Below are 15,952 nucleotides of genomic sequence, written 5' to 3'. Positions count from 1 at the left end.
GTACTCGAGATGGCAGAATCTGCAAGCATCGAATCCATGCTGCTGAAGACCCAACTGTGCTGGGTGGGTCACGTCTCCAGAATGGAGGACCATCGCCTTCCCAAGATCGTGTTCTATGGTGAGCTCTCCACTGACCACCGAGACAGAGGTGCACCAAAGAAGAGGTACAAGGACTGCTTAAAGAAATCTCTTGGTGCCTGCCACATTGACCACCGCCCGTGGGCTGATATCGCCTCCAACCATGCATTTTGACGCCTCACAGTTCGGTGGGCTGCAACCTCCTTTGAAGAAGACCGCAGAGCCCACCTCACTGACAAAAGACAAAGGAGGAAAAACCCAACACCCAACCCCAACCAACCAATTTTCCCTTGCAGCCGCTGCAACTGTGCCTGCCTGTCCCACATCGGACTTGTCAGTCACCAATGAGCCTGCAGCAGATGTGGACATACCCCTCCATAATCTTCGTCCGCGAAGCCAAGCCAAAGATACCACTTAATTTTTGTTAAATTTTAAAATTTAGACATACAGCAGGGTAACAGGCCCTTCCGTGCCGTCTAAATATACCAATTAACCTACAACCCTGGTACGTTTTGAAGGGTGGGAGGAACCCAGAGTGGCTGGGCGAAGCCTATGGGGAGAGCATACAAACTCCTTTCAGACAGTGCCGTGGTACAGTTTTTTTTTGTTCCAAGTGGTTGAAATTTTACTCAAAACTGAGTGGCATGGTTAGCGAAGCACTTAGTGCAACGCTATTACAGCACCAGCGATCGGGTCTGTGGTTTGAATCCCATGCTGTGTGTAACGGGTTTGTACATTCTTCCCGTGCCTACGTGGGTTTCCTCCAGGGGCTCCTGTTTCTTCCTACCATTGTAAACATGCCGGGGATTGTAGGTTAATTTGATGTAATTGTGGGCTGAAATGGCCTGTTGCCATGGTATGTGCCGGTCGGTATTGCTTCCAAGACGTTGTAAGTAACGCCTGTTGCCAGGAAGTGGTTCGACAGTGGAGGGGGTCCTTTACTGAACACAGCAACTGTGGTCGTGATGCACTCTCTGACCAATACGTTCATAATAATTGAGATTAATCCAGTAAGGGGTCAGGATAAAGGGTGAACTAATTTATTTTTATTTCTTGATGAGTACACTTGCGAAGTGTTATTTGCTGTTGTTCAATGTTCAAAGTTTAAAATTTCAATTGTATTTGAGATAATTTCCAAATCCAATTGCATAAACATCCAAATTTAGGTGCTTTGTTTTTATTAGGTTTTGAGAACCAAACATCCCAATTGTAACAGTAACATGATTTCCATGATGGAGAAGCAGGTGATCCATTGCATTTCCTTGTGCAGGGAAATGTGACTCTAAATATTTCTCGTTTATCTAAATTTAAAAAAACATAAACATAGAAGGACAATGTGGTCTTAATTCTACAAATCCTTGCTGGAAAATCATTGGTGCTTACATGAAAAAGAGGATATGATATGGCCCAACTCATTGTCATATTGCCCCCTTTCTCCCCACCTTCCTGATCTCTCAGCCCCTCCACAATCAGAAACTATCGACCCATCCCTCCACCCAGCATTTTTCTTTTGGAGCTTTCTTTCACGTTTCCAGCTCTTCTGTCGTAATGATTAAAGGAAACAATTGTAGTGAATTCTTCACCAGTATTTGATGAGGACAGCAGGAGTAATAATTAAGAGTTAATCCCTTTATAGAATGTAAATTATGTACATGCAGCTTTTGACTCTCAGAATGTCTCATTTCACTTTGCTCTCAACCCCACCCCGGCAACAGGAAAAACACGAACTTCCACTCCTTTTGCCAGTTCAATGCAGTAATATCAAGCTGGTCTACCCAGTTAAATTAATGGAAGGGATATTCTTTATGAAGAAGGGGTCAGGGGAGTGAATGAGAACATTGCATAAGTGACAAAGCAGGAAGTGGATCTTAACTTAGACACACTTTGACCCTCCCGAATCAGGCCTGCAACAGGTATGTGTCAGTGTTGTTTCCAAGGCTCGAAGTAAATTCTGTTGCTAGGAAGTGGTTCGACAATGGAGTGGAGTTATTGAATACAGCAACTGTGATGTGAAATGTGATGGAAATTAACCTTCTGAGCACAGGATTTTCTTTCTGCCCACAATAACAATCTCACATTTGCGATGCTTTGTTTCTCTCAACATTTGGACCTTGCTGCTTACTTGCAAAGGGCTCATTCTTTATCTGTTGGATTAGCAAGTTTACAGATGGAGGTGTTGTGGACTGTGAGGATGGCTTTGAAGCTCACAGAGGGATCTGGACCGGTTGGAAGAATGGACAAAAATGGCACATGGCATTTAATACAGACAAGTTTAGGTGTTGCATATTGGAAGGACAAACCAAGGAAGGACATAAATGATAAAAGGAAGGGCACTGAGGAGTGCAGTAGAACAGAGGAATCTGGAAATAGAAATACATAATTCCCTGAAAGTGGCGTTACAGATCGATAGGGTTGTAAAGAGAGCTTCGACGTATTGGCCTTGATAAATCAAAGTATTGAGTATAGGAGTTGTGGTGTTATGGTCTTCTCTTTCTTCTCTCTTTGGCTTGGCTTCGCGGACGAAGATTTATGGAGGGGGTAAAAAGTCCACGTCAGCTGCAGGCTCGTTTGTGGCTGACAAGTCCGATGCGGGACAGGCAGACACGGTTGCAGCGGTTGCAGGGGAAAATTGGTTGGTTGGGGTTGGGTGTTGGGTTTTTCCTCCTTTGCCTTTTGTCAGTGAGGTGGGCTCTGCGGTCTTCTTCAAAGGAGGTTGCTGCCCGCCAAACTGTGAGGCGCCAAGATGCACGGTTTGAGGCGTTATCAGCCCACTGGCGGTGGTCAATGTGGCAGGCACCAAGAGATTTCTTTAGGGTTTATGGTAAAGTTGTATAAAACATTGGTGAGGCGAAATTTGGAGTATTATGTGCAGTTTTTTATCAATAAGGTTGAAAGAGTGCAGAGAAGATTTACTGGGATGCTTCTGGGACTTCAGGAACTGAGTTGCAGGGAAAGGTTAAACAGGTTAGGACTTTATTCCCTGGAGTGTAGAAGAATGAGGGGACATTTGATAGAGGTATATAAAATTATAAGGGGGATAGACAGATTAAATGTAGATAGGCTTTTTCCACTAAGATACAAACCAGAGGACATGGGTTAAGGATGAAAGGGGAAAAGTTTAGGGGAACATTAGGTAGAAGTTCTTCACTTAAGATTGATGGGAGTATGATACAAACTGCCAACTGAAGTGGTGAATGTGAGCTCATTTTTAACATTTAAGAAAAATATTGGACAAGTACATGGATGGGAGAGGGATGGAGGACTATGGTTCAGGTCAGTGGGACTAGGCAGAATGATAGTCCGGCAAAGATTAGAAGGGCAAAAGGCCCTGTGTTCTGTGCTGTAATGGTCTATGGTTCTAACAAGCTAGCCCAAACATAATGGGCAGGATGGCCTCTTCAGCATTGTATTTTCTACTTTCTTACATTTGGTGTGAGAGTAGGAGCATTGTACAAATCACTGAGAGAAAAACTACCATGCTATTCAGGAGAACGAATTCTCATAATCTTTCCCAGTTCACAAAACGTCACAGATCAGTGCCTGCTGCGGCAGACAGGGCGGACTAAAAATCTCTCCCTATGAGCTCATTTTGCAACTCACCAGCTTTCCCTCATCTTGCCAGTATTCCACTGTCAGGGACATGTTATTATTTCACTAATTGGACATTTATCTGTTTTACATTTAAACCCAAAGAAACACAAAGATTGAATCAATGAACTAAGATGAGCACCATTGACTGGCTGCATTACTCTATCTCGTACAACATGCTAAATGTTAACATTCAAGACTAGTATTATCCAGACAAACTTGGCCCAAACATTCAAATGTTTTCCCACAAATTAGACAGACCTTGCAACAAGAAAAAAAAACAATTTAGCAGGTTGAGCAACGTTTGTGTGACAAAGAATGGTCAACGTTTTGGGTCAGAACCTTCAAGACTGAGAGTACGGTGGGTGAGGGGGGGGGGGGGGTTGTGGAAGAGATTGACGGTATCATGAGGGACAAGGTGGTTGGACATGGATCAGAAGGGAATAGGTGAACCAGGGAGGGGTGAAAGATGACTGACGGAGAGGGAGGATGTTGGTTAAACTGGGTGGTAGATTGACAGGAACCAGAAAAAGAGAGGGGCAAGAGGAATAAAAGAGAGGGGCAAGAGGAATAAGAGAGGGGCAAGAGGAATAAGAGAGGGGCAAGAGGAATAAAAGAGAGGGGCAAGAGGAATAAAAGAGAGGGGCAAGAGGAATAAAGGAGGGGCAAGAGGAATAAGAGAGGGGCAAGAGGAATAAAAGAGAGGGGCGAGAAATAAAAGAGAGGGGCGAGGAATAAAAGAGAGGGGCGAGAGGAATAAAGGAGGGGCAAGAGGAATAAAAGAGAGGGGCGAGAAATAAAAGAGAGGGGCGAGAAATAAAAGAGAGGGGCGAGAAATAAAAGAGAGGGGCGAGAAATAAAAGAGGAGCAAGAGGAATAAAAGAGAGGGGCAAGAGGAATAAAAGAGGAGCAAGAGGAATAAAAGGGGGGGGCAAGAGGAATAAAAGGGAGGGGCATGAGGAATAAAAGAGAGGGGCGAGAAATAAGAGGGGCAAGAGGAATAAAAGAGGGGCAGAGGAATAAAAGGGAGGGGCAACAGGAATAAGAGAGGGGCAAGAGGAATAAAAGAGAGGGGCAAGAGGAATAAAAGGGAGGGGCAAGAGGAATAAAAGAGAGGGCCAAGAGGAATAAAAGAGAGGGGCAAGAGGAATAAAAGGGAGGGGCAAGAGGAATAAGAGAGGGGCAAGAGGAATAAAAGAGAGGGGCGAGGAATAAAAGAGAGGGGCAAGAGGAATAAAAGAGGGGAAAGATGAATAAAAGAGAAGGGTAAGAGGAATAAGAGAGGGTCAAGAGGAATAAAAGAGGGGCAAGAGGAATTAGAGAGGGGCAAGAGGAATAAAAGGGAGGGGCAAGAGGAATAAAAGAGCAGGCAAGAGGAATAAGTGAGGGGCAAGAGGAATAAGAGAGGGGCAAGAGGAATAAAAGAGAGGGAAAAGAGGAATAAGAGAGGGGCATGAGGAATAAGAGAGGGGCATGAGGAATAAAAGAGGGGGGCATGAGGAATAAAAGAGGGGGGCAAGAGGAATAAAAGAGAGGGGCAAGAGGAATAAAAGAGAGGGGCAAGAGGAATAAAAGAGAGGGGCAAGAGGAATAAAAGGGAGGGGCAAGAGGAATAAAAGGGAGGGGCAAGAGGAATAAAAGAGGGGAAAGAGGAATAAAAGAGAGGGGCAAGAGGAATAAAAGAGGGGCAAGAGGAATAGGAGAGGGGCAAGAGGAATAAAAGAGGGGCAGAAGGAATAAAACGGAGGGGCAAGAGGAATAAAAGAGAGGGGCAAGAGGAATAAAAGAGAGGGGCAAGAGAAATAAAAGAGAGGGGCGAGAAATAAAAGAGAGGGGCAAGAGGAATAAAAGAGAGGGGCAGGAGGAATAAAAGAGAGGGGCGAGAAATAAAAGAGAGGGGTAAGAGGAATAAAAGAGTGGGGCAAGAGGAATAAAAGAGGAGCAAGAGGAATAAAAGAGAGGGGCAAGAGGAATAAAAGAGGGGTAGAAGGAATAAAACGGAGTGGCAAGAGGAATAAAAGAGAGGGGCAAGAGGAATAAAAGAGAGGGGCAAGAGGAATAAAAGAGAGGGGCAAGAGGAATAAAAGAGAGGGGCAAGAGGAATAAAGGAGGGGCAAGAGGAATAAGAGAGGGGCAAGAGGAATAAAGGAGGGGCAAGAGGAATAAAAGAGAGGGGCAAGAAATAAAAGAGAGGGGCGAGAAATAAAAGAGAGGGGCAAGAGGAATAAAAGAGAGGGGCAAGAGGAATAAAGGAGGGGCAAGAGGAATAAAAGAGAGGGGCGAGAAATAAAAGAGAGGGGCAAGAGGAATAAAAGAGGGGCAGAAGGAATAAAAGGGAGGGGCAACAGGAATAAGAGAGGGGCAAGAGGAATAAAAGGGGGGGGCAAGAGGAATAAAAGGGAGGGGCATGAGGAATAAAAGAGAGGGGCGAGAAATAAGAGGGGCAAGAGGAATAAAAGAGGGGCAGAGGAATAAAAGGGAGGGGCAACAGGAATAAGAGAGGGGCAAGAGGAATAAAAGAGAGGGGCAAGAGGAATAAAAGGGAGGGGCAAGAGGAATAAAAGAGAGGGCCAAGAGGAATAAAAGAGAGGGGCAAGAGGAATAAAAGGGAGGGGCAAGAGGAATAAGAGAGGGGCAAGAGGAATAAAAGAGAGGGGCTAGAGGAATAAAAGAGAGGGGCAAGAGGAATAAAAGATGGGCAAGAGGAATAAAAGAGAGGGGCAAGTGGAATAAAAGAGAGGCAAGTGGAATAAAAGAGAGGGGCAAGAAGAATAAAAGAGAGGGGCGAGAAATAAAAGAGAGGGGCAAGAGGAATAAAAGAGGAGCAAGAGGAATAAAAGAGAGGGGCAAGAGGAATAAAAGAGGGGTAGAAGGAATAAAACGGAGTGGCAAGAGGAATAAAAGAGAGGGGCAAGAGGAATAAAAGAGAGGGGCAAGAGGAATAAAAGAGAGGGGCAAGAGGAATAAAAGAGAGGGGCAAGAGGAATAAAGGAGGGGCAAGAGGAATAAGAGAGGGGCAAGAGGAATAAAGGAGGGGCAAGAGGAATAAAAGAGAGGGGCAAGATATAAAAGAGAGGGGCGAGAAATAAAAGAGAGGGGCAAGAGGAATAAAAGAGAGGGGCAAGAGGAATAAAGGAGGGGCAAGAGGAATAAAAGAGAGGGGTGAGAAATAAAAGAGAGGGGCAAGAGGAATAAAAGAGGGGCAGAAGGAATAAAAGGGAGGGGCAACAGGAATAAGAGAGGGGCAAGAGGAATAAAAGGGGGGGGGCAAGAGGAATAAAAGGGAGGGGCATGAGGAATAAAAGAGAGGGGCGAGAAATAAGAGGGGCAAGAGGAATAAAAGAGGGGCAGAGGAATAAAAGGGAGGGGCAACAGGAATAAGAGAGGGGCAAGAGGAATAAAAGAGAGGGGCAAGAGGAATAAAAGGGAGGGGCAAGAGGAATAAAAGAGAGGGCCAAGAGGAATAAAAGAGAGGGGCAAGAGGAATAAAAGGGAGGGGCAAGAGGAATAAGAGAGGGGCAAGAGGAATAAAAGAGAGGGGCTAGAGGAATAAAATGGAGGGGCAAGAGGAATAAAAGAGGTCCAAGAGGAATAAAAGAGAGGGGCAAGAGGAATAAAAGGGAGGGGCAACAGGAATAAAAGAGAGGGGCAAGAGGAATAAAAGAGAGGGGCAAGAGGAATAAAAGATGGGCAAGAGGAATAAAAGAGAGGGGCAAGTGGAATAAAAGAGAGGCAAGTGGAATAAAAGAGAGGGGCAAGAGGAATAAAAGAGAGGGGCAAGAGGAATAAAGGAGGGGGGGTGTCCTGGTGGAGGAAAATGAGTCGTCCGGGGTGAGGCTGGAGAATGCAAGTGGAAAGAAAGGTTCCAGTCCTGGAATCTCATGGAAATGATTGGGGGAAGGACAGATGGAACTGAAGGTGGTGGGAAATCTTGATGGTGAAATGTCAGTAGGAAGATGGAGCTGGGAGGGGGAGTGTATGCCAATAGGTTGGGAGGGGGGTAAATGGGGGAAAGGGGTCAAAAATGAGGGAGGGGGGAAGAAATGAAATGGATTGAATGAGGGAAAAGTAGACTCATTGCCTGAAACTGAAAACACCCCACCCCAGGCAGAATGCAAGATGATGCTACTCTAGATTGCATTGGGCTTCATTCTAGCTGTGAGGAGGCTAAAGATGGACAGGTTGGTGTGGGAAGGGGAGTGTGCCGCCAGGAGCTTGGGTTAGGTTAGCCATTCTGGATGGAGCTCAGATGCTATGCAAAAAATTGCCCAGAACCTGCTCTTGGCCCCTCTGATGTTGAGGAGGCCACATCGGGAGGACCGTGAAGTAGATGAAGTTTGGAGGTGGTGGATGTGTATCTTTTATAAATTATTTACATAGAACTTCAGTGATTTTTTTTTTCCATTTTAAAGTGTTTCCCTACCTTCCCTGCGTGGCCATTCACACAGGAACGACCAAAACTCCAAATATCCATATCACACCGTGAGTTTAGACAGAATACCAGAAGTGATATTAAGGAGGCTGGACATCCTATTCCTTAGCCCATTGTTTACGGAGTGCCTGCAGTTCAGTTTAGACTACAGGCGATCCGTGAAAATAACTTGGGGTCAAGGATGTAAAATGTCGGAATGGGGATGAGTCCTTATTTCCGTTCCAATCTTTTTACACAGACTGTGTTCTGTAAAATTGGGAATAATTTCCTGGAACACAGTGGGTGCATTTTGCTTTTAAAGAAAACCTATTTGTTTCGTGTTTAGGTCCACGGATGGTGGTGAGGGAGGAGGTGTTGGAGCTGTTGCATGGGACAGAACCGGTGTCACTGAGCGGCGGGTAGGAAAGGATAAGCGAACAAGGGAGCCATGCAGGGAATGATCCCTGTGGAAGACAGAAATGATTGGTTGGGGGTAGATGGAAGAAGTAACAAAGAATGATGTGCTGGATGTGGAAGCTGTGGGGTGAAACCCATAGTAATCTTGAGTTTCTTGACAAGACTCTTGTCCAGCTCTGCTTTAACAGCATTTCAATACTTCCACCAGCCATTAGAGGAGAAAGTTTTAAAGACTCTTATGAAAGATAATATTTTTGCAATTCCTGGTTCTCAGTCCTCTCAGAGGAAACCTCGTTGCAGCCTTCCGGTTAAGACTCTTTAAGAGCCAATATGTTTCAAGGAAGTCTCCTTTCACTCTTCTAAGCAACAGTGGATGCAAGCCTAATCTTTCCACAAAAGATAACCTGCCCACTTATGTTACCAGTCTCTCAAACCTTTTTGTACTGTTCGTAAAGCACCATGGTTAGCAGCGCAATGCTATTACAACACCTGTGACCTGGGTTTGAGTCTGGTATTGTCTATAAGGAGTTTGTATGTTCTCCCAGTGTCTGTATGGGTTTTCCTCAGGGGCTCTGGCCTCCTCCCAATGTTTGAAACCTACCGGGGTTGGAGGTCAATTGGGCAGCACAAGATCGTGATTGGAAGGGTCTGTGACTGTGCTGTTTGTTTAAAATTAGCACTAGGGTTAGGGATCATTAAATAATGAGGCTCCAAATATGGTCTCAACACAGAAATGCTGGAAGAGCTCAGCAGGTCTTGGAGGTAAAGATGTATAACTGTTATTTCAAACCTGAGCCCATTTTCAACATATGAATAATAAAGCAGGCAGGCACCTGAATTAAAAGGCTGGGGGAAAAGTGAGGAATGGGCAGGGGTGGAATACAGACCAAAAGACAAAAGGTGTTAAAATGGATATGGATGGAACACAGGAGAGAGGAAAAGTGGGAATTAATTGGGTGGGGGAGGAGGTTTGGCTTTGTGGAAGCAGAGCTGAGGTTAAGGAGACAGTGGGAAAAGAGAGAGAGAATGTGCAAAAGAAAGGAAACAAAGGAAAAGATGGGGAGCTAATGGAAACTGAAGACATCAATGTTAGTACCATTTGGTTGGAGGGTGCCCAGACAGAATATGAGGTGTTGTTCCTCAAATTTACAGGTGGTCTTCATCTGGCAGTGTATGAGATCGTGGACAGACATGTTGGCAAGAGAATGTGGCAGTGAATTGAAAAGGGCGGCCTCTGGGAGATCTCCGCTATTGTGGTGTTCAGAGCTGAGGGGCTCAGCCAAGCAATCTCTGTCTGCATCCAGTCTCTCTGATGTGATGTAGATGACCCCTGCAGATTCACTGCAGATTCACAAGTGAAGTGTTGCTTCACTTGGAAGGGCTGTATGGGGCCCTGAATGGTGGTGAAGGAGGAGGTGTGGGTGCAAGTGGAGCATCTCCTGCGGTCACAGGGGTAGGTGGCGGGGTGATCGGTGGGAAGGGAGAGGTAGTCGAGGGAGTCACAGATGGAGCAGTCCCTATGGAAGGTGGACCCAATAGTAGCGCCCACACTTTCTCCCTCACGACCATTCTCTCTCTTTCTTTGATACCGTCTGTCTTCACTTTTCCTCAGTCCTGAAGCAGGGTTTCAACCGAAACGTCGACTGTTATTTTCCTCCATGGATGCTGCCTGGCCCATAGACTTCCTCCAGGAATTTTATTTATTTTTTTTGCTCTGGATTCCAGTATTAGCATGCACTGCTTAATGTCTATTCGGGCAACATCCAACCGCATATACATCCGTGGTCCCATAATTATTCAGTTACCGCGAGCAGGTCCGCAGCAATTTAGAAAAAGCGATCGCTACCTATAGGAAATTGTATACTGTATACCACACCGATCCGACTGTCCCACTTTCTCCCCACAGGCCTCTGTCGGTCTTGAACGCTGATCTGACTGTCCTGCTCTCTCTCCCCTCAGCCCTGTGACAGTCTTCACGCTGATCCGACTGTCCTACTCTCTCCCCACAGGCCTGTGTCGGTCCTGAACACTCATCTGACTGCCCTGCTCTCTCTCCCGACAGCCCTGTGTCAGTCCCCACACTGATCTGACTGCCCTGGTCTCTCTCCCCTCAGCCCTGTGTCAGTCCCCTCGCTGATCCGACTGCCCTGTTCTCTCTCCCCACAGCCTTGTCGGACCTCACACTGATTGCACTGCCCTGTGCTCTCCCCACAGCCCCATGTCTGCCTGAACATTGATCCCTACTTACAAATAAAAAAGATTTACAGGTACACTACAGTATCCCATGTGGCTTTGCTAAGTACATAATATGATGTTTGCATAACATGCACATCGCATAACCCCCAATTTCTCAGAATGTATTGTGGACATTAAGCAACACATACCTGTATCTGCAATCTCTTGTGTCTCAAACGAAAGCCTCCCTAAACTGTTGCTGTACCTTGCACAAATGATGCATGAGAGCCCACAGATCTTTCTGCATCTTGAGCTCTGTAATCTCTCTTCGTCCAGCTCGTATGCTTCCTTTTAATTTTTTCTGTCAAAATGATCAATTTCAACATTTCCCCGCACATTCAGGTAAGATATTGATCCAAGATTTCATCTCTGCAGCTTGTATGAATTTGATTTGATGTAAGCCCATTCTTTGCTGCTGCTTTAAGCAGGGCCTCCAGCTCGAGCATTTCTTGGATTCCAAAGGCAATGAGCATTTCTGGTACAAATGAACTAAATAAGTGTTCTGGACTGAAGATGAACAATTCCAGTGATCACGTCTGATGAGCTATTATCAGGCTGCGGTGTTTCCCCCTCCCCCTCCAGAGATGCTGCAGGACATCGGGAGTATTGCAGATTTTGACACCCATTATATTTTTGTCACATCAGCAATCAGTTATTAGCTGAGGTTCAATGGTGGATGTGTGAAGTACAATGATCTGCCCAAACCCTGCTGTCTCTGAAGAGAACTCTATCATATGTGTGTTGAAGGTATCAAATCTTATTTCTAAAACATCAGCTAGTTCTGAAATGTCATCATTTGTATTACGTGACTTTGCACAAAGCAGAGGCGAAGTAATCGTGATAACAGACTACCTTTCGGTTGTAAAAGATTGCTCAATATTACTGTGCTTTGCTGCAGATGTAACTTCATACTTTCAATTTTGGTGCCAGAATGCCCAATGAAAGTCTCGTTATTTACAGGTTGCACTGGTGGCTCAATACATCAGGTTGATGTAGTGATAAACTGTGGATACAAGCCACATTGACCACCGCCAGTGGGCTGATAACGCCTCAAACCGTGCATCTTGGCGCCTCACAGTTGGCGGGCAGCAACCTCCTTTGAAGAAGACCGCAGAGCCCACCTCACTGACAAAAGGCAAAGGAGGACAAACCCAACACCCAACCCCAACCAACCAATTTTCCCCTGCAACCGCTGCAACCGTGTCTGCCTGTCCCGCATCGGACTTGTCAGCCACAAACGAGCCTGCAGCTGACGTGGACTTTTTACCCCCTCCATAAATCTTCGTCCGCGAACCCAAGCCAAAGACAAGAGGGTCTAGGTTCGATAGTTGATGAGGATGCTTGAAGCCTTGGAGAACATCAAAGCAAACCCAAACAAATGGATGCCACAAGCTTTGGGAAATAAATTTGCCACAAAATCTTGGGTCAATATTTTATTAATTAAAGGGGAAATGTCATTTTGGACAGGACAAAAGAAACAAAAGTTTGCAATCTGATGAGAGAGATTATGGTCAAAGATCTGACTGCACCATTACAGTATAATGTAGGGCTCAGAATTACAAGATCAGTTGAACTTCCTCTCATTCGCATCATGTATTGAAAGGGAACTTTGAAAAGTCATTAGGTGCAGACAATCAAACCAGCTGTAGATGCTGGAAATCTAAAATAAAAGAGAAAATGCTGGAAATACTCAGCAAGTCAGGCTGCTTCTGTGAGAAGAGAAATGTGGCTGATGTTTTGTGCTGATACAACCACTGGACTGTCTCTGACTGCCTGCGCAGCACTCCTGAGCTGCCTATTGCAGGGGGAAACCCACTCTACCTGCAGCGAGGTGACCTGGGAGACTGGCTTCGCCTACTCCCTGCCAACCACCGGCCCCATATAAAGGCTCACGCCGGCCCTTGGGCAGGAGCGGAGCACATGGAGCCAGAAGGGATTCAGAACCTCGTATGCAAGTTTTAAGTTAATTAAAGCCTGTAGTACAGCCTTTGTAGTTTGTGCTTGTTGCGTTCGCATTGCAGTGCACCACATGTTTCAGGTTGACGAAGGTCCTTTGACCTGCCACATTAACTCTGCTTATTCTCCTACAGAGGAAGCCTGAACTGCTAAGTATTTCTGATATTATCTGTTTTGTCTGAGGTGCAGGCAATGATGAAATGGACTGAAATAGCTACCAATCCCAGGATAACCTGGCAACAATGAACTCTTCAGACCCTGGTGCAATGAGTCAAGTTTTAGTGTCTGTATCCATAGTGAAAAATAAATGTTTTAAAATATTTTAAAATTTAAACAACCATGATTGTAAACTACAATTAATACGAAATATGCCTTCAAAACAAACATGGCTTACATATAAAAACCCCTCTAAATCTACTGCTATCCCCTTATACTAACATTGCCCCCCCTCCCCCCAACACCACAACCCTTATCTATAACCTCACTAACCCCTAAAAAGAAAGAAAATGAGAAGAGAAGAAATAACCAAAAACAACAATAACCAAACCATGTGATGGCGAGACTCTGCCACAACTGGACCAAATCTTTAAAATTTCAAATCCAAATAATCCATATAAGGGCTCCAAACCTTTTCTATAAGTAGAGTATTTAACTCTCAAGTTTAATGTTATTTTTTTTTCTAAAAGAATACAAGATCTTAATTCTGAATGCCATCTCTGTAAATTAAGTTCTACCTGGTCTTTCCATGTGAGTGGAATACACTTCTTTGCTACTGCTAAAGCTAATCTTAAAAAAGCAGTTTGAAATTTGTCTAAACCATTTTTCAAACAAATTGTACTTGTAGCACCAATTTGGATAAAAAAAAACTTAAATTTTCAGAATATCTTGTATTTCCTTAACTCAAGACCAGAAAGATTTAACTTTTTCACATAACCATATTGAATATAAAAAAAAAATCCCCTTATCCTTCTTGCATCGAAAACATAAGTCAGAAGAAATCAAATTGAATCTTTTTAAATGTTCGGGGGTGAAATATAATTGATGTATAAAACTATAATATACAAGTCAATATCGAACGTTGATAATCTTTATCATCCTATTTTACAAATAGTTTTCTAATGATCTATATTAAATTTAATTCCTAAATCCTTTTCCCAAATTAATCTTGACTTTTGTAAATTTATTTTAGACTCTTTCTGTTGCAATAATTTATACATTTCAGATATAAATCTTTTCTTTCCAAAATCTTGTGTTTTGTATTGGATCTGATGTTGGGATATTTCAGTTGCGGTAACGGTACAGACATTGTAACGATGAAAATGTAGCAGTTAATTCGTATTCCAATGCTCCATGTAAAGTTATCTGCTCTGGTGGTTGGTCTTAATAAGTATCCTGTACACAGGACATGTGAGATGGTGTCATACACAAAAACATTAAATAAATCCAAAGTTTGTTTTTATCCAGTATAACGTACAGTACAATCCTGAGTATCCACTTATGCATTGTTCCTTCTGGCTTGTGTTCCTAGGAGTCTTTTCACCGCCATGTGGAATATATGTGCCAGCAGTTATGAGACTGACATCAAAGATGAATCTTGGAAAGATCCTCTCTTGTCCAACAGTAAGATATCTTGGTGTGCATTTGTGTTCCATGTGTATTGGTGTGAAACCAACTAAACTCAACTGTTTCACTTAAATAAAGCTGAAAAGCGCAATTGGTCCGGCAAAGTGGGAGGAGGGAGACATGACATTTTAGGTTGAAGTTTATCCAGTGTTTTCTGTTTTTATTTTAGATTTCCACCAATTGCAATATTTTACTTCTGCATTCTGATCCCCTTTAAGATTCGGCAGATGTCGAGTGGTTGTAGCAATTGCATAACACCAGTTATAACCAAGTGGAATTAATAGTCATCTCTATCTTGCAAAATATCTTTGTGGGAAGCGCGTAGGGTTTAAGGTTGAAACCTGTGATGTAAGGACAGATAATCAATTTAGAAAGGTTGCAGCTTGTGGCAGGGACAATTTTTAAATTTTATTTAAAAAAAACCCATTTAGATATATAGTACTGTAACAGGCCCCTCCAGTCCATGAGCCCAAATATACCAATTAACATAAATCCCTGTAAGTTTTAGGAGGGTGGGAGGAAACCGGAGCACCTGGTGGAGACCCATGCAGACATGGGGAGAATGTACAAACTCCTCACAGACGAGCCCGGATTTGAATCCGGATGGCTGGCACTGCCATGGCATTACACTAAATGGGATGTTAATGGTGCTGACATTGGTTGTGCTTGTCTAAGTTGACCAGAACTGATCTCGTGGTCAGTAATCATTACTCTACAGGTATTTAAAAAATATTTGTATCTCCTTACTTTTTCCAGGCAGCCAATCCCAGATCTCCACCAAAAGTTGATGAGTGAAGAAAATTTACCTCCTTCACTACCCTCTACCCCCCTCCCCCCATTATTATACTTATTAAGAATGAGTTATACAGAATTTCTTAAATACTACTGCAAAGATGATCACAAGGAGCATTTATACCATTCAGTGAAACTCACTGGGTGTTATCGCTACTAGTGATTTGTTCAGCAAGTAATTAAAACCTTCACTGATTCTTGACAGTGAAGATGTGACACATCATGATTGACATGAGGTCATTGTATTCCTGTAACGGGCAGCTGTCCATCACTTTCCTCAACGTGATCTCATTCCAGGAAATGAGACTGAAGGAGTTTTTAAACCATGCAAGACATCTGTGCTGGGCTTGTTCTACCCAGGCTGACTTTATTTGCATGCCAATTGCCATGCCCTGCACTTCCCCATGCGGTGGACAACTGATGCAGACTGGAGAAGGAATCCGACATGGAGACTTGCTTATCTGAGTGAATCAGTGGACTGGAAAACTCATGCACAGGCTGAACGAACAGGAAGTTCCTGATTTTTAATTTTAAAGATTTTGAGCAGCAAAAAGGGAAACAGTTAATAATAAACCAATGAAATGCTCAATTATATTGCTCTGGTTTTTACAACAGATTGTATGTGAAAGAGGGGAGTCATTCTTTAACTCAGCTTTTAACTTATTGCATCCAGGAGATTTCCCCTGACAGCAAGATAATTAACTGGCTTTAAAATGAAGGGATTTTTCATGGATCATGTTCATTTGTTCAATCTGTCTTCTTTACCAATATTGTTTTTCCTATAAAACCCTATAAATTCCCCGATATAGAGCAAGTAATTTTCCTTCCATAAAACAGTGGTGAATCTAACAC

At 43.8% G+C, this 15,952-nt stretch overlaps 1 protein-coding gene across 4 annotated transcripts in view; it reads left to right on the top strand.

The window, feature by feature from the left end:
- Nucleotides 1–15,952, top strand: part of LOC138754560 (rho guanine nucleotide exchange factor 10-like protein) — a 215,546-nt gene that overhangs the window by 76,199 nt on the left and 123,395 nt on the right. For 3 of the 4 annotated variants that reach the window (XM_069918990.1, XM_069918991.1, XM_069918994.1), the window contains exon 6: nucleotides 14,214–14,305. In XM_069918990.1, the coding sequence (XP_069775091.1) occupies nucleotides 14,214–14,305 (92 nt within the window). Of the gene's footprint in view, nucleotides 1–1,927; nucleotides 1,992–14,213; nucleotides 14,306–15,952 lie in introns of those variants that run through there. The other variant, XM_069918992.1, reaches the window with a different exon arrangement.

The sequence above is a fragment of the Narcine bancroftii genome, chromosome 2 (assembly GCF_036971445.1).
Source record: "Narcine bancroftii isolate sNarBan1 chromosome 2, sNarBan1.hap1, whole genome shotgun sequence".
Taxonomy (NCBI): Eukaryota; Metazoa; Chordata; class Chondrichthyes; order Torpediniformes; family Narcinidae; genus Narcine; species Narcine bancroftii.
Note: the sequence above shows the minus strand (reverse complement) of the source record. Positions and strands in the feature narration are given on the sequence as shown.